This window comes from Periplaneta americana, chromosome 8 (genome assembly GCF_040183065.1).
Source record: "Periplaneta americana isolate PAMFEO1 chromosome 8, P.americana_PAMFEO1_priV1, whole genome shotgun sequence".
Taxonomy (NCBI): domain Eukaryota; kingdom Metazoa; phylum Arthropoda; class Insecta; order Blattodea; family Blattidae; genus Periplaneta; species Periplaneta americana.
Genome location: NC_091124.1, coordinates 35753983 through 35774045, shown reverse-complemented (window position 1 = coordinate 35774045; position 20063 = coordinate 35753983). Strand labels below are relative to the sequence as shown.

At 35.3% G+C, this 20063-nt stretch overlaps 1 protein-coding gene across 3 annotated transcripts in view; it reads left to right on the top strand.

The window, feature by feature from the left end:
• The window catches only part of LOC138704644 (serine-rich adhesin for platelets-like), a 71228-nt gene that overhangs the window by 4453 nt on the left and 46712 nt on the right, over positions 1 to 20063 (top strand). For all 3 annotated transcript variants that reach the window (XM_069832735.1, XM_069832734.1, XM_069832732.1), the window contains 2 exons: positions 12833 to 12942; positions 19880 to 20044. In XM_069832735.1, the coding sequence (XP_069688836.1) occupies positions 12833 to 12942; positions 19880 to 20044 (275 nt within the window). The remainder of the gene's footprint in view (positions 1 to 12832; positions 12943 to 19879; positions 20045 to 20063) is intronic.

The following is a 20063-nucleotide window of genomic DNA, read 5'->3' as shown; positions in this document are numbered from 1 at the left end:
CGAAAGAAACCTTCTGCTGGAAATTATTTCGTAGTATAAACCAATTAATGAGAATAAACAAATAAACAGATCTATGAGTAAGTTGAAGGCGGAAAGTGAGGCTTGGCAGAAAACAGCCTATACCTTTGTATGAACTTCTGGTCTGTCAAATCACAGAAATCATCCCCTCTGTTTATGTATTCATGGATATCATTTTCTAAATAATCCAGATATATAAGTTCAGCATCTAACGCACCAGCCATATTGGATACTTCTATGCTAACAGAGAGTTAAATGATTTAACTGCATGAAATTGGGCAGTTAAATTAACATAGGTTTTAACAGCCTGTTACTACTAACAGTAGTTGAAGAAATGCTTCGACTGTTAAGTTTACAGTTAAAATATAATTTAACAAAGGTTGAAGAAACCGGGCCTTTGATTTTTTTTGGCACGGTTTCCACTGAAAAGTGATGTGTTTGTCGGCGACTTGGCAGTAGGAGAGAGTTTTGCAGCAGTCTAATATTTCTGCAGCATTGGCATTGGCCAATCTGCATTTGTTACCATGTATGATTTTAGTACATCTCACTGAATGTTAGACTATTTTGAAAATGAAAATATCTTAACACTTTGTTTGATGTCGGCTTAAGTTAGTCTAACACACAAGTTCAGTCAAAATTTACCGTTAAGGATTCTGCTTTTCTTACTACTAGCACATGATTGTTGAAACTGTTTTGAAAATGAGAATGTTTTAATGTTTTAAATAAGATGTTGTGTACCGGTAAATTAGTTTAATACACAGCTTCAGTGAAAATTTAGCATTAAGGATTTTATGTGATATTATTAACTATTGATCCTACAGAATTTATCATGGAAAAAAATTCGCTCCATCGCCGGGGATCGAATCCAGGACCCCAGTTTTACGCACTGGGTGCTCTACCACTGCTCAGTGGATCAAACTCTACTTAGGCTTGTCCCTTTTTTAACCTACTCTATGTTCGACATATCACCACTGTGTCTGCAAAAGCAGCTATGTGCACTTTTTAAAAAAATGAATTACATGCATTTAAAATAGCAGATTGGCCTCTAAAATTGTTCCTAAAAATTGAAAATTGATATATTCGCAATCTTAATAAAGTAATAAAGAAAGTAACGATGTTTTAGCACAGTGATATAAAAACAAACAATTTTCTTGTGAAGTTTTTTTCACTCTTTGTAAAACTGACTTCATATCACATAGCCATTTTTACAGGCACAGCAACTACAGTAGAACCCGATTATCTGTCAGCAGATTATCTGACTGTCTCTCTCTCTCACTCTATTCTTTCTTTCTCTGCTGTGGAAAAAAGTATGTAGTGCTGTACCTTATATTAGTATCTTTTCTTTTCTAGAGTATATTATTATAAGTCTTTATCCTTACATATTACAAGTGTACTGCCAGCAATAGGAACAATTACCGCTAGGCCTACTTGAAGGTGTTTTTCCCAAATTGTAAAATAATCACTACCTGTTTTCAAAGAAGTGTGGTCCCAAAAACTTCCGCAAAATTTAGAGCAAACCTGTGCAGCATTCAGTCCTTGTTCTACTGTTCAAGTGCCCGTACTTCATAATTTCTATCCAAAATTTCTTCCACAGATGTCAAAAGTATTTTACTAAGTATCAAAATAAAAATACAAATAAATAATTTATCAGTTTGCGAAAAGAGAAATCGCGCCTCCTCTCGCATCAGAATACGAGATAGGCATTACAAATGTGCGCGATTTAATTAAAAACAAGAATAAAGTGTATAAAATCTGTAAATCTACAACAAGAAACCTCTACTATTCCTATCTCTCCACAAAAAATCAATGCAAGAAATTTATTTGGCCCTTACAAAACCATTGCTGATAACAGAACTTAAATTATTACCGGTAAACTTCTGATTCACTATCTAGCGTTCTACTGTATATATATTATGTCATGATACAGGAGTGCACTTGTATGCGTGACTTGATCAGCCTGAAACCAACAGTTACATACTGTCAGATGATAATCTATGTGATGATATTATTTATTTTTGATCCTAAAGAATTCTCTGTTGTGGTTGTTATTAATTAATAATGGTAGAAAAATTCGCTCTGACATAGGGGATTGATTCCAGGACCCCTAGTTCTACGCACTGGGTGCTCTATCACTGAGCTATGCGAGGCTCAATCCATAGCACCAGATCGAACTCTTCTCCTCAGGTTTATCCCTAGTGCTGGAGTGAATTTTTCTCCATTGTTAATAAATTAAGGATTCTGATTCCTTCCTTCCAAATGGTAGGGTCCTTAACTTGTCGTTACTTGGCCTGACTTTACAAATGGTTTCATAGATGTTGCTAGTCCGAGAAGCATAGACCACTTAGTTCGTTAGAGAAGGATTTTGTAATTACACACCATTGAGTGTAGCCTGCATATATAGACTTTCATATTTTAAAGGTATGGGTTAGTCTCATCTGGATGTGTTTGTAAGCCTGGGATACAGGATTCATGTACTGTTGCAAATAGTAAAGTGCAAGACAGCTAATGACAGTGTTCAATGCAACACATTGAACAAAATCAACATTAATAATATCTTCCCCTCCTAGTAAGATTGATTGACAGTCAGCGCGTCTGGCTGTGAAACCAGGTGGCCCGGGTTCGAATCCATCCTGGTCGGGGCAAGTTACCTGGTTGAGGTTTTTTCCGGGGTTTTCCCTCAACTCAATAGGAACAAATGCTGGGTAACTTTCGGTGGTGGACCCCGGACTCATTTCACCGGCATTATCACCTTCATTTCATTCAGAAGCTAAATAACCTAGATGTTGATACAGCATCGTGAAATAACCCAATTAAAAAAAAAGATTGATTAAATTACAGAAATATTTTAGAAATAAAATTTTGGGGGACAGGGATTCACCAACCATACAGCTTTCATTTGTTGATCTCTATCCGCTTTACCCCACTCCCTCTCTTTTGGCATGTACACAAAAAGAACTGATGCTTTTAGGATAACATAAACACCAGTTAGGAGTGATGAAATAAGCTAAGCAATAGGGGATTCACCAACCATGCAGATAAGGGGAGACAATCTTGTGAGAATAATGTAATCAGCATCTTTAGTGGTTATTCACAAAACAGGACTTGCAGAAAAAGAAATCATGTGACAGAGTAAGGGAAAACTTTAAACATAAATTTTCTGGCTGCCTAGTTCCGTGTAAAAGCAATACTAAATTCGGAGTAGATTTAATGAAATAGATTTTGTGAATGATGTGAATTATGTATCATGCAAGAGGGGCAACACTTCCAGCAGCTACTGTGAGGAGGGTGAGTACCAAATGTTATAAATACAACACGGTATATAAGCTTTAATTCGGCGAAGCACAGTTTGCAGATGCATAGCAGTGATACTGGGGAGTACCAGGTCGATGACAAACACCAGGAGCACTATGCTGTAGATAAGCCTTAGGTTGTTTATATGTAACGAAATTCAAGCATATCAGCAAAATGGAAAATAACGTTTGAAGGGTCCAGGGGAAAAACATGTTTAGTCCAAATTTAGTAATTTTTATATTTTAATTGAGAGCTCTGAAACAGCTTTTTCATCACATACATAAATTTAACAAAGTGGTTGTACTTAGTGATTGTAAATCTGGACTCCAAGCACTAATATCAAGTCCTCCAGAAAACAGACGAGTAAGAGAAGTTCTTTCTGCTCTTAAAATGCTACAAGGGCTTCGTAAAGAGGTAGTTTTTCAATGGATATCCTCACATTGTGGAATAGTAGGTAATGAGAAAGCTGACTTCATAGCCAAAAAAAACTCAAAATAATACAATCTCTTTTCATACCTCAAAAGTCAGGATCAAACACATAGTCTAGTCCTTTTATAAACAGGACTTCCTGAAGAAAAGCGAAGGCAAACCTTGGAAGTTTGCTAGACAGTAAAAACATTCCAGATTTACCACAAAAAAAAAAGCTGTTTGCTATATTTTGCTTACCAACTGGACGTGATTGTCTCGCCTCTCATTTACATCGAATTAATATCTACCAGCATTCACAGTGCACCCTCTGTAGAAATCAGAACTCCATCATGGATAAAGAACATTTGCTACAATGCCCAGCAATAAAGAAAACAGATGCTGATTTACCATCACAGCTCGCCAAATACTATTGGGATACCCGCAGGAGAATGGAAGAAATCCAAGATCCTTAGCATTGGTCAACAACACATTTTAATTGAATCTGGCAGTTAAAGTTGAGATCTTTAAGATCCCTATTCATATGTACAGGGGAATAACTTGCTTTGTTCCACATTATAAACATATCAAGGAAAGGCTTACACGAGAAAAAAACTGTCAGTTTTGCAAGTCTGTAAATGCTCTCCTGAAAAATTTGCAAAAAGTAACTAAACGTGCTTTTCCCCTGGATCTTTCATTTGTATGGAAAAACAGAGACTTCTGAAGTAACTATTATCATGTTTTCCAAGAGGACACTGAAACCAGGGATACATTAAGTGTTAATGAAACAATCAGTAACATTACCTTTGATATTTCTATGAACAGAGCATAGGGTCTAACTGTAAATAATTTACTATAATGGCTATTTAATGAAAGGACAAAAAGCATGGGCGTTCTATTACTCTGTGTTGTGTACTTACTGCTGTGCATAGTTATTTCTTCTTTTGTAAATTTATAATAATAATTTGTTGATCCATAATTATGAAATCCATACCTTTTTTTCTAAGAAAAGGGAGAGAGAGAAGACGATGTTACAGGTGTGACAAAATTTTCCATTGGCATTGCAGATTCATGTAGTTCATTCCGTAACTCTGCTAATTGGTAAGTTCTAAAAGAGTAAGACCTTTTTTTTCCTGTATCTGTAAGATTTTTAGTACAAGATTACTGTTTTTTAGATTTCGATTTGCGTTTGACTAAGCACATACAGAATATTTATAACATGTTAGAGATGTGGCAAAATAATTATATAAAATTTCGATTATTTTATTGTTATTTTCTCCAAATATCTGAAAATACAATTAATTAAAAATATAAAAGAAAACAAATGCAATCACAAAGTTTTACTGTTTGATTTTACTATGAAAATTAATCATTTTCAAACGAAAACAAACTGTCCACACTTATTTATAAATCATTGATGTTTTGCTTTTTTAACTACGACAGAAACTTTCTTCATGGAAACATCTTCCTTCTTTGGCCAGATCCATGAACTCTCACTATAACCAACATAGGCAAGAAAACCACAATTGATATTATCAACCAATTAACAAAGTTTAACTTGCTGTTTATGGTAACATGTAGATTTTTATTTTAAAACTAGCCGTACCCGTGCGCTCCGCTGCACCCGTTAGAAATAAATATAAAGTAATTACATAATTAAAATAGGACATTTGATCCAGGGAACATTCGTGTTTGATAGAAGGATAAATTGTTTAATATGTTACTTAATTTAAATTATATTTAAAATATTAAAATGCGATCATTTTGATCCAGAGACCACTCATTTGGTGCAATGACAATTCCTTTAACATGTTTCTTAATTGTTATTACCAATTATTTTTGGAAAAGCGAAAATTAACAGAAAAATTTTGGCTACAGATTTATTATTATGTTTATATTATATTATATTATAAAGAAATGTGTTGATAACGGATGTACTCGAATTAGAAAGTTTTTAATTTGTTGTGGGAGCTCTTGAATCTCAGGAGGAACAACTTTTACAACAGCGCAACATAATCTGCTTGGCTCATTATCCAATTTTTTTGCATTGCATTTATTGCATATATATTTTATGTATTTTAACACGATTCAATTGAGCATAGTTAAAATTTGAATGATAAAATAATGGATTGCTAAGCTAACGTACTATTACTGCATACTAAATCAATACACTCTCGTTGTTCGTTAATTCTCTGAGATAAAAATGAATATGTTCATAAACATTATTATAAGAAATACAGGAAATGAATATACAGAATAACCTATCAAGTTTTCTGTGCATAAGAAGCTATTTTAATCTTACCTGTCCTCAATTCACTCACAAGTTACTGTAATAACATTATAGCATTATGTCCATCCAGAGAAACTACACTTTCCAATGGTGAAATAATAATTAATTATACAAATCGGTTAATTTAGCTTCCGATATTTTACTTCATACAAACACAGAAACATTGTCTGTAGGCTATGCTTCGTAGCTTACGATTGTTGTGTCCAAGGACCCTTATAGACGAAGTCATTTGTTTTTTATTTCAATACACCGCCTTAGATGGCAGTTATTTTAATTTTAAAACTCATTTATCTCATTAAATATCAGTCCTATCAAAATTTTTCAGAGAATAAAACTTATAGCAAATTATTTTTAAAGAAACTTTTGTTATGTAACATATTTCACAAAAATCAATAATAAGCGAGATATTTCGATTTATTTAATTCAGGCCCCCTTATGACCCCCCTTTTAAATAACATATTTTGAATGCCATATAGCCTATAATCTAAGTTACAACGAACTTAATTTATATTCCAATTTTCATCGAAATCCGCTCAGCCATTATCGCGTGAAAAGGTAACTAACAAACAAACATACAGACAGACAGACATACAAACAAAAATTTCAAAAAAGCGATTTTCGGTTTTAGGGTGATTAATTATATATGTTAGGACCAATTATTTTTGGAAAATCGAAATTTACCAGAAAAATTTCGGCTACAGATTTATTATTAGTATAGATGATATATATCCATGTCTCCTGGACTATGTTGCGTATTTTAACATGCAGAAACAGATATTTTATGGAAAATAATTTTTTTTTTAAGATACAAGACTATGTAGCTGACATGGAATGACCTATAACAAAGAACAGGAAGGTTCATTTGTGGAAAGTTGCCATGTATGTTTTCATCTTTACAAGAAATAATCATGGAATGCTGTGTATCTTTTCTTCCATTATTGAATAACTCATAATGCTCAGATATGTAGTCCATAAAAAGCGGACACCCATATTTTTCCTGGCATTGTTAATGTGTATAATAACAGGGATTCATTGCAGGAATGTCAAAGCAGTCATGTAATCAATGTAATTTTTACTATATGCAAAGCAGAATTGTGTACATATAATTTATCGTAATAAGTAAATAAATTAAGCTTTATGAAAAGGTTACCAGATTTGACAAAGCATATTATATATGATTTGGAAAAAACGCCTAAAGGGTAAAATGATTTACATTTGAATATACAAAAGTCAGAAAAATTTACACCTAAGTAGCGTTTATGCTCATTTGCAGTTAAGTAAGGGATGGTAGAATCATCAGATATGTTAGAATGATTGTTAGACTGTTGGTTTGTTTTTTACTCTGGTCATTGAATTCTTCAGTATTTATGAAGTACTTACTATTCTTCCTGTTTGTAGATATTTTGATTGTCGGGTATGTTTCATGCGGCATTGTGAAAACATGCATCATCCACCAAAAGAAAACAAGAAAAAAAAATCTGCACTGTAGCAGGGATACACCTGCACATAGAATATGCCATTCAGTTTCGGGAATAAAACTACAGTTGTGTTGGTTTGAATATTTTATGTTTGTTTCGATTTACAAATGAAGAGTATGGATCTATGATAAAAGAAGTAGTTATATTTGGTCATGCAGTATACAGCATGTCCCATTTGAATTGCCCTATTTTCATGTCACTATTTCTCCCAAAATATTGGATATATCGAAATGAACTAAAAACTTAAAGTCTTGCTCATCAGGTTTGTATAGAAAAATCATAACATTTCCGTATGTGTCCCACCAGTCACACGAAGGATATCCACATGGATATCTATCCATGTGTGTTGATTGTTACATTCTCAGTTCGCTCACGCAGTTGATGGATGTTCATTACTTGTGTCGCATACACCCATAACTCTGTGGACAGTTGATTTTGGTGTAGCCAGTTCCTGAGTGGTTCTACGAACGGATTTACGTGGACTTCTTTGAAATGTTTTGGCAATGCGCTGCACATTGTCATCTGATACAGTTTGTCGGCACCTTTGTGTTTTTTAGCTACTGAACTAGTCTTCAAAAAATTATGTTTCCATACTCTAATTGTCTTGGCATTGGGAAGATTTCTCTGGTATTCCTGACGGAATCATCGTTGCACTGCCACAATCGAGTCAAGTTCCGCATACCACCTGTGCTTTCTCTGCGACAATCACCATTTCACTCTGCCTGCTGCCACCACCACACCTGGCTTGATTTTGAAAATCTAAAAAATTCCAACACAACTCGTATGTTTCATCTACTGTCTGACACCTGGAAAAATACAAAATACATATACATTTTTTATCATCACAAAAGAAAAATAGGGCATTTCAAATGGAACACACTGTATTTGCTCTTCATATGGCGGGAGTAAATATGACTCTCTGTCATAGTCGCCGTTTGCGTCTCATAACACTCGGCATGCTACTCCCGCCAAAAGCAACATGGTCTGTCAGTCTGAGTAGCGCCTTGTCGCTACGTATCAGCAGGGGATAACCAGAGGGGCGTTGCAAGGGGGTGTAGTACATCTATTACTGCATTCCTCTTGACTTTTACTTGGATACCTAGACCCGCTAGGGAACTCCGCCTGCGTCGCAGGTCCGTACCGAGCAACTGCGGAATGGCAGCTCATAAGGCCTGGGGCGGCCGCGGGAGGCTGACCCCCGTGTACCTGAAGCTTTTTCCCGGGGTGCCACCAAACACCTGTAAGGGGCCCGACTTCGGTCGGGTGGCATTGCCATTCGGCCGGGGAAGGAAGCCCCCGGGGTGACAAGGTTGCGGTGTGGTCACCAGGTCGCCGGGAGTCCCAGCTCACAACAAATTTTTCACTGTGGTTCACTCGAAGTGTATTGTATGTGTCTATTATCACTTTAATATTGTAGAACTCGCGATTACAAATGAAATGAGTGGTTGCACAGGCTGTAGTTGCTCTTGATACAGAGATATTTTTGAGAAAGCCACATAATACAACAAATTTTACATGAAACTTTGGCACTTTCATGCCCATAGCGAGGGAAGGTGGGACGTGGTCACACAAGTTACATTGGTTCATGGACTAACTACTAATAACATTAGCATTTGGCTGTGGCTCATAGCGTTTGTTACAGTAAGCATTTGAAATTCTACCATTTTTTTTTTGTTTCATCATGGATCCCAGAACAGGTGCCCGTACTTGGGGTGAAGAATATTCCACGCAAAAAAAAAAAATGTTAGCTGAAGAAGTGATTCAGAATATATAACCTACAGCTAATACATGTGTATTCATTACATTGTAGAGCTGCTAGAGCCTGTACTGTACAAATGTGAAATAGTTATTTTTCATATTGTAAAATTAATTGGGTAATTGGAGATAAGTAAAAAGATTTAGTTTCGGAAAATAGATATGAAAATTTAACCAACACCAACCACAACTACAGCAACATAGAAACAGACATAGAAATTCTACACATTGGACCAAAAAGCCAGAAATTAAACAGACTAAAACAATACGATATTTGTAGACATACAAAGACACATGCACAACACATCCTCAGTATTCAACCGAATTTCAGAATGAATGGACACCCTTTGGACACAACAGCAGTGATCATGAACACACCCCCACCAAACACGATACAAGGAACACATCAAACCATAATCAAATTACAAAACTTCCACCTATGTGGAACACATGACGAACAACAACTACAGCAAGATAGAAACAAACATGGAAATTTTACACATTGAATCCAACAGCCAGAAACTAAATACATTAGAACAGTACGAAACTTATTGAAATACAAAAACACGTGCACAACACATCCTCAACAGTCAACTGAATTTCAAAATACACACCCTTTTCGACAACACTACCGATCATAAACACACACACACACACACACACACACACACACACACACACACACACACACAAAACATAAGCAGAAGAAACCAGAAACAAGCGTAGGAACTCACTAGAACTCTGAATATAGCAGAAACAAGCTGAAACTGGTCAATAAGATAAAATACCATAATAGCACAGTCTAGTATATACAGTCACGAAGCCAATACATAGTAAATATGCATCCATAGATAGTTGCTAACAACTAGGAATGCTAACATTGCCTCATTACAGACAATGCAAAATAGTACCGGCACAGTCTATTGTTCCTAGCACCCTCACAACTCAAGCTTAGTGAATGTATATAGTAGAGTGTGATAATAGTTTCATTAGAATAACTCTTCTCGGGTTCTCAGCCAGGTGAGTTGGAGATAGTTGGAGATTAGCTTCCAAGCTTTCGACGGCTAGCTCTGCCATCTTCTTCAGGGACGAAGTGATGTGGGACCACGTCTAGCCGGTAGACGTGGTCCCACATCACTTCGTCCCTGAAGAAGATGGCAGAGCTAGACGTCAAAAGCTTGGAAGCTAATCTCCAACTCACCTGGCTGAGAACCCAAGAAGAGTTATTCTATATCAAACGCCGGGAAAGCCTCAAGTCATAAATAGTTTCATTATTAACACAGGTAAGTTGTTTATTTAATAAATCTTTAATGGCACAAGTGTTAAAAGTGTGTAATCAAGATATTGATGTGTCATTTTTCAGTTTTGTGTTAGAGAACAAGTTGTGAAGATATTCGTTTAATTTAATCTTGCATATGTGAAGTCCAGTTATCTTTCCATTTTTGTAAATGTCTTTTCATATTAGTCTTACATCATAATAGTGTGAAGTCATGATAAGAGTATTTATAAAGCTTTGGTCATGCCAACATTTCTCTGTGGAGCCAAAAACTGGGTGTTAAGAACTAAATAAAGTTGACCCTCAGCAGTCTGTACTTTAAATGAACAAATAAGAAGTGAAAATATTCGAATGGAGTCTTCTGTAAACCATTGATAATAATTATAGATCAAAATTATTGTACAGAATATTCCCTTATACAGAGAAAATGGATCAAAACCATATACCTTCACTAGCAGTGTGTAGAAACTTGACCAAAGAAATGCTGACAGTTCACCAGGATCATCTGTGGGGAAAGAACTTCATCTCCAATATATCGAACTCAACTAAGAGCTGCAACAAACCAAACATCTTTGTGTTGTCTACTGGGAAGCAAGAAACAAAATGAGTTAAATCATCTCAAATGTAGCCATTGGAAACCAACCAACCTGATCTGATTAAAACTTTTGGAGCTTTGGAATAGACTGTAGTGTGCAATACTTGATGTCCATCATGGTTATATTTGTTAAGGATTTTGTTCCTTTAGTGGCTTGAATTGCTAGTTCATTTCCTTTTATATATCGTAATAGAATCCAAATGGTTTTGACATTGTATTTAGTAGTAGAAAATATCTGGGAGATGTGATGAAATTCGGTTACTATTGGGTCAGAGGAAGAGAGATCATTGATTGCCAGAATTGTATGTTTGGAAACTATGAAGATAATGTGATGATTCTGAAGTGTGATGACAGTATTTATTTGTAATACTGTTTCTTGTTTCTTTGAATACAGACATTTTGCTGATGAATGTTGAGTTTGAATGTGGTAGTTTATGGAGAATTTTATGATTAGAATTTATTACTGTTGCGCATTCATCATCATTTCCGAATGCCAAATTGTAACTTCATTAAAAAAAAAAAAAAAAAAAAAAAAAAAAAGATTTCGTAATAATTTTAACCTTCTGGTTCCTCCATCTTCATGTTTTACTTCTTTTTCTACATCTTCATTTTTAAAACTTATTTTCTTCCATCTCCACTTTTCCACTTCTTTTTCTTCATCTCCATATTTTTCACTTTTCATCTATCTCCATATTTTTCACTTCTTTTCCCTCCATCTCAACTTTTTTCACTTTTCCTCCCTCTCCACATTTTACTTTCCTCGTCTCCACTTTTTGACTTCTTTTCTTTCATCTCCATATTTTTCACTTCTTTTCCCTCCATCTCAACTTTTTTCACTTTTCCCCCATCTCCACATTTTATTCCCTCATCTCGACTTTTTCACTTCCTGTCTTTCAACTCTTCATTTTTCACTTTTTTCCTTCATTCCACTTTTTCAATTCTTTTCCTTCATCTTCACTTTTTCACTTCTTTTCCTCTATCTCCATATTTTTCACTTCTTTTCTTGTCTCCATATTTTTCACTTCTTTTCCTCTATCTCCATATTTTTCACTTCTTTTCCTTCATCTCCATATTTTTCTGTCCTTTTTCTTCAATCTCAAACTTTTTTCACTTTTCCTCCATCTCCACATTTTTAATTTCTTTTCTTACATCTCCACACTTTACATCCTTCATCTCCAGTTTTCCACTTCCTTTTCTCCATCTCTACATTTTCATTTTTTTCTTTTCAATCCACTTTTTCTCCCCCCATCTCCACTTTGCAGTTTTTTTTCCTCCATCTTCACTTTTTAACTGAGTAGGCCTATTTTTCTTCACTTTCTCTTTCATTTCCTTCCGTCCCTCTCAATTTTTTACTGTTTCCTCTTCTTTCTTAATTACAATTTTTCTCTTTTCTTCCTCCTCCCTCTTCTCTTTTCCATCTTCTACAACTTCACCTTTTCATTTCCTCAATCTCTATTTCTCTTCTTATCTTCAATTCTCCAATTACAGTTCATATTATCCAGCACTGATCATTATTTCTTCTTGGCATATGTGTCCAGTTATTAACCAGCTACATGAAATCCACGGGCATGAGAGGGCCCTGATTTTATTTACAGCATCTATGATGCTAAAGTATCATCTAAGGAAATTTTCTCATTGTACTTAGACTACTGTTACATACCAAAGGACGCCATGAGTAATTCACTGGCAGACCTATTATATTATTTATATTTTTTTTGTTACAGGATGAAATGATTCAGTCAGATGAGAATACAGTCTTGCCTGTCATTTCTGCCGCAGCAGCAACTCCGAGAGAGGAAAAGCCGTGCACATGTGAAGCCTGCAAGGACAGACGGTGTGTATAATTTAGCATAACACAGCAGTGGAAATGATAATACTGTGAATGCAATGGGTAAGAAGAGTTGTAAACTTAAGTAACTTATTTTATGCTCGACCATGCCGAAATGTAGTAATTATACACCTGGTAGCAGACCTTTAATGCATGTCATTAAAGTACACCTACTCATTAAAGGTCAGGTCTTTCAGCCAATGACGACTCGGGTTACAACTGTTCAGCCAATGACAGGTCAGCTTTCTACCGTTATAAAACCGCAAGCATCGATTATTCTCGGATATGCAATCGAAAGAGAATTAGCGAAAAGTCATGGAGGCTGGAAATCCAATACTGTCGCAGAAGGTTATGTTCTGTTACTATAATAATCAGCGTTAATTGTAAATAATATTCAAATAAATTCAGTTTGTCATCTCGTTTTTCAATGTCTAATTTAATTTCAGTGTTATCTCTGTAGGTTCTTATGGCCTAGCAAGGTCAATGTGGACATCTGTTCCTCGGAAAAAATCAATACTTTCGCGTCTGCGCACATCTCACAACATACGGGACATTGGTCAAGGTCAGATACAAAGACAATAATATCAAGTTAGAAATATGGTCGAGCATAAAAAGTCGTATGAAACTCGCCTATAATGGTAATTAAGAAGCTCGTATGAAAATGATGAAACTCGCTTGTGCTCGTTTCATAAATATCCATACTCGCTTCTTAATTACCTTCATTATAGGCTCATTGCATAATGTACTATTATTATTGTCTGAAGTATTGGTTGAGGTTTTTTCTGGGGTTTTCTCTCAACCCAAGATGAGCAAATGCTGGATAACTTTCAGTGCTGGACCCTGGACTCATTTCACCGGCATTATCACTTTCATCTCATTCAGACGCTAAATAACCTAAGCTGTTGATAAAGCGTCGTAAAATAACCTACTAAAAATTATCTGAAATAAACTTTTATTGCCTAAGTATTAAGATACACTTTTATTATTACTGCTGTTGATAAGGTAGAGTAGTTTTTGAAATACAGTCAGTTAATTGAAGGGGTGAGAATGATATAGTCCCACCACACAGACAAAATTTTACAAGAGAGCATATTGATGGTTTAGAGTCCACTGCTGTTAGGTGCAGTATCATAATTTCTTCGGCGTACACTTACGTCATTTGTTGAATAATTTTTATAATTTTAATAGTAGCTTCCTCATATGTTTGGGAGGAAATTAAACGGAGAATAAATATGGGAAATGCCTGTTATTATTCGGTTGAGAAGCTTTTGTCATCTAGTCTGCTGTCAAAAAATCTGAAAGTTAGAATTTATAAAACAGTTATATTACCGGTTGTTCTGTATGGCTGTGAAACTTGGACTCTCACTTTGAGAGAGGAACAGAGATTAAGGGTTTTTGAGAATAAGGTTCTTAGGAAAATATTTGGGGCTAAAAGGGATGAAGTTACAGGAGAATGGAGAAAGTTACACAACGCAGAGCTGCACGAATTGTATCCTTCACCTGACATAATTAGGAACATTAAATTCAGACGTTTGAGATGGGCAAGGCATGTAGCACATATGGGCGAATCCAGAAATGTATATAGAGTGTTAGTTGGGAGGCCAGAGGGGAAAAGACCTTTAGAGAGGCCGAGACGTAGATGGGAAGATAATATTAAAATGGAGTTGAGGGAGGTGGGATATAATGATAGAGAATGGATTAATCTTGCTCAGGATAGGGACCAATGGCGGGCTTATGTGAGGGCGCAATGAACCTCCGGGTTCCTTAAAAGCCAGTAAGTAAGTAAGTAAGTAAGCTTCCTCATATGTGTAAGAAACAAGTAGCAGTAGAAGTATTTTGCACTTGTAATTGAAATATAATTGAGTGGAAAAGAAGGCCTTAACTCTGCCAGGGAAAATAAAACTATTATTTTTAAGATTAATACATTTTGTATTTAAAATATTGAAAATATTTCACACTACAAAGATGTCGAGTTTGATTACTTAGACAAATATGTACAGTATGCATTACTGAAATTTGAGGAATTTATACAACATTTTTAATCTAAAAATTTTATACTTATGACATTCGGGAAATCTGGTCACATTTTAATAAAGTGGGCTTGTCTGAAGGGGCTCTAAGATTACAATATGATGTACCGAGAGCTGATGCTGATAAGTTCATTTACCCGTTGTGGACAATAGCACTTTCACAAGTACACTGTGAAACAGAACTGATGGAGAGTTTCAAGAAGAGCGAAATAGATGAGCCTTTCATGAGAACTGCAGCAATAGAAACAATAAACCAGAGATAACATGAAGAATGGTACACATATGTACAGAACATTTAATTTTCAATTGTCAGTGTATACCTCCAGGCCTAAATCTAGTAATGGATGATATAGAACAATTGATCCCATCTGATCACAAGTTTATCATAGTTGGTGAATTTAATAATAAACATCACATATGGAATAATGGATCTTCAAATCAATATGGAAACATAATCTACAAATGGTTACAGAATAATGACATCATTTTACTTAATGACAACAAAACAGCAATGTATCATTGTGGAAGTATAGGATCTACAAATACTCTAGATCTCTCTTTCTGCTCATAAAATAATATAATAATAATAATAATAATAATAATAATAATAATAATAATAATAATAATATAATGATAATAGCACACCGAAATAAATGTTTCACGCAAGTCTCTCTTAGTTTTTTTCCTATTAAAGTGCAATTCTTCCACTGTCATAAAATGGTATTGGTTTATCTGTTCTGCCTTTTTCAAGTCCCCAGTGGATATTCTTAAAAGACATGGGCATTGTATTTAAAGATTTGGTACGTGCCTCCATCATTGTTTTCTTAATTCTTTATTTTTAAGCATTTTTCTGTGAAGAAAGTGATCCATGTAATACAGTAATTATTCAGATCAGTTGAAAATTTATAAGAATATTGTAACAAGTATAAGGATTAAAATTATATTTCCTCTGAGTTTTTTTATGCCCATTGAATTTTAGTGTAAATTTTGTTAGGTTGAATTACTAATGCAATGGAAAGAAAATAATAAATATGAAAGTTTAACAATTTATGAACAGTAAAATCTACATATGATACTAAAACTCGGAGAATTTTTTGTTTGTAAATATCTGAGACTTGTGCAGAAATTTCATCTCAATCAGATTAAAGCTCTTACTTTAAGGACAGTTTATATTGGCTAGTAATTAAAAGATAATAAATGCCAGTAACTTGAGAACCAGTTAACACACACAGTCCAAATTTGATACAGCATGTACTGGTAAGTGTACATGGTTAAAATCTTGATAATGGTAATTGCAAACTTGTAAAAGTTGAAAAATTCTGTCATGGCTGCTCTTAATACACAATGAGAAGACATGCTATTATGGCCAGGTGTTGTCTATATTAATGTCACTTAAAAGTAGACGCAATATAGTGTTAGCAAGAAATCTACTCCATGTGTTTCAAGTCAGTCCATTCCTAATGAGTTTACTGCCCTTGAGGTTTAAAATAATGTTTGATTTGGCTCTAGAAGCAAATGTGGCTATTTACGTAGATTGTTTCCACCCATTTCATTTAAGACAACATGGCTGCCCAGTATTGCTTCAGAAAATTATATAGAGAATAGATAATTATGTGTGAAATCAACTGATCAATTCTTTGTACTTCTTTGACCAGTTCGGATGTCGATGAAGAAAGCAATTTTTTCGTTTTCAGTTCAAGCAAAGCAAAACAAAATCAGAAGTTTTCTGTGGAATATGAACTTACTCAATTCTTTAATAATAAGGGAAATCCTTCAACACTTTAACATTTAAGAGTGAAGCAAGTCTTTGTGAAATATACCTAATACAAGTTGGATATGGGCAACATCCATTATTGCTCTTTACCACTAAATTTGTTCCTCTCTTTCAACTATGAACTCCTGTTCGGGAAAAACCTATCAGGTATCAATGGGCTTTATGTAGATAAGCAATAACAGCAACAGAGTTTGATTGTTTGATTTTATTTTCCTTATAAAAAATAAAAACTTCATTGTTACTCATAACATGATATGGACACAGATTTTATAATGAAATGTTTAATGATGAATTTCTCTGAAGTTATATAGTAATAAGCAGCTCACGAATAGTGAGAAGATTTCTAAATTTCAAAATATAATTTATGAATCTGATATAGATTACCTTTTATATAATCATTAACATTTTTGTTAAATGTAAATAACATGCAAACCAGATATTTCAAATAATGTTACTGATGTAACCGCTGCAAATTACACTTATTTATCTCTGTTAAAATTATGCAAGAAAATTATAACCTTGTTTAAATTAAGATCAGAACATTAACAATATACAGGGTGACCCATATTTATATCCAACTTTTTATTCGTTTATCACAAGTAAATGAATTAACATGATAGGATCAAAGTAGCATGAACTAATAGTCCAGTCATTAGGATTGCTTAAAATTCCACCAATATTAAAATTCGACGTGGCTGAACATTCTGTACTGCTCTCACAAGCATTTTGTTTGGCCACACTCCCCTTGTCTGACCATAGAATGTGTCGCAAAAGGTTAGGTTCCTCTCGAATCCATGTTAGTAGAGACTCCGCAAACTTCATTCTGATATCACAGTCCTCACATGACAGAGTTTGCACAAAGTGTGGCTTCCATGGCCGCCAATTCATTTCCTTTAGCAATCGCTGCACGGACCCATAAGATATACCAGATTCTCTCTTGTACTGTCGTATGGATTTCTTAGGACTTGTTTGGAAGGCCTCAGTAGCGGCTGCTTTGGCCTCCTCTGTGATCACCGTTTTTGGTCGGCCAGCACCCTTCTGTTGCGTAACTGAGCCAGTGCGAATCAAGTTGGCGTGAAGTCTCTTGATGGTCTTGTAGTTCAGCGTCGCATTTCTTCCTTCCACCATTCTCCACTATCTCTGCACCATAATTGGGGACTGCCACACCTCCATTCGAACAGCAATTCATGTTCGATCATACACAGACAGTCTTGTTGCCATGGTTAATGTTTTAAGATTTACACTACATTTTTCTGATTAGATTCTTTTATTCAGTAGTTTTCTACAACAGTTACAAATTCCTATTTTCTGTGCCCTTTTCGGTTAACCCTCTATAATACATATTTCCTTGCACCTGATTCATCCATTTTTCCTTACGTCTTTCCTGTTGTCTGTTGTCGTCCTCTTCCCACTCCAGCATCTTCTTTGGTATTCTAGAACTTGTCATCCTCTTTAGATGTCCAGACAATTTTAATCCTCTTTCTTCTATCACCTCTAAGACTTTTTTTTAACACCAATTTATGTATTTCGAGGGACCCTCTTCCATATTGGTTACTGACAGTTTCTTTTTTTCTTCTTCTTCTCCTTCTTCTTCTTCTCTGCCAAATGTCCATGTTTCCGCACCATTATAGTAATATGTATTTTGTACTAATGAGCTATAAATAAGTTTTTTGTTTTGTTCAAAATGTTCCTGCTTCATAGTGCCGAATTTAAAAGGCGGTCAGAGCATGGTGCCGACCACACCACCTCATTCTATACTAAAAGCCAAGTTATGAACCGACTAAGCAGGAAGTAGTTGGGAGGGCGAGAGGAAAGTGCGGGTTAGAGGGGTAGCCTGTGCAGTGATGACACGTTGAGTGTGTGGGGTTGGAGGGGAAAAGGAGAACGGAGCTTTTCATTGGATCTCGCGTGATAATGTCGTCTGCTAACGAAAATCTGGCAACGGAATCACGGAGACAGTGTAGCCAAACTTTCCAGTTCATTTGCAGTACCACGTGCATTACGAGTTGCATTTTGTACCAGCGTTATTAGCTCGTGCTTTCTTAAAAACATTAATTTTAATTACTAATATTGTTGATAGTGTTATCGAGAACTATAGACAGTAGTTAATTTTAAACATATCGGTGACAAATGCTGAACACGCTTTGAATCTCGCGCCACTATGTGGCAACAGAGCTCAGAAAGAGAGCAACAGAACGTTGCTTCTGGTTTAGTCGGTTCATAACCTGGCTTTTAGTATAGTGCCGAGGTCATGGAAAGCATGGGGCTCTACCTCCATGCCCCCCCAAGTGCCTTCATGGCATGTGATGGGGATACTTTTTAATAATAATAATAATAATAATAATAATAATTATTATTATTATTATTATTATTATTCATTGTTTTCTGCCAAGGACAGGTCTTCCAGTGCAAACCCAGCATTCTCCGATCTTATTTTCCACCTTCTTCTTAATCCCCCACGTATGATCCATACATCTCAATGTTGTCTATCATCTGATATTTTCTTCTGGCCCGAACTTTTCTTCTGTTCATTATTCCTTCCAGTGTATCCTTCAGTAGACAGTTTCTTCTTATTGAGTGACCCAGCCAATTTCTTTTTCTCTTCTGATCAGTTTCAGCATCATCCTTTCTTCACCCACTCTTTCCAACACAGTTTCATTTCTTATTCTAGCTGTCCATTTCACACACTCCATTCTTCTTCATATCCATAACTGAAATGCTTTTAGTTGCTTCTCTTCATATAGTCGAAATGTCCACGTTTGTGCCCCATACAGTGCCACACTCCACACAAAGCATTTCACTAGTCTCTTCTTTTTCCAGAGGTCCACAGAAGATGCTTCTTTTTCTATTAAAAGCTTCCTTTGCCATTGCTATCCTCCTTTTGACTTCCTGGCAGCAGCTCATATTACTGCTTGTAGTACACCCCAAGTATTTGAAGCTGTCCACTTGCTCTACTGCCTCATTTAGAATTCGCAAGCTTACCTTCTTTGGTTTTCTTCCGATAACTATGGTCGTCTTGTTTTCATTTATCTTCATCTCACACTGCTCAGAGCTGTCATTTAGCTCCAGATTATTATTATTATTATTATTATTATTATTATTATTATTATTATTATTATTATTATTATTATTATTATAGGGAGTTGGCAGCTGAACAACTGGAAGAAATGCGCAGGTTACAGTCATACTGGATGGAGCTCCGTCAGTATATTCGTATGGTTTACAGGATGGCCATGGAAGGAAGAACTGTAGAAAATAATGATGATGAAGATTATGAAGCCAAGATGAAGGAACTTGTTCAAAAGTGAGTTCATAAATTTAGT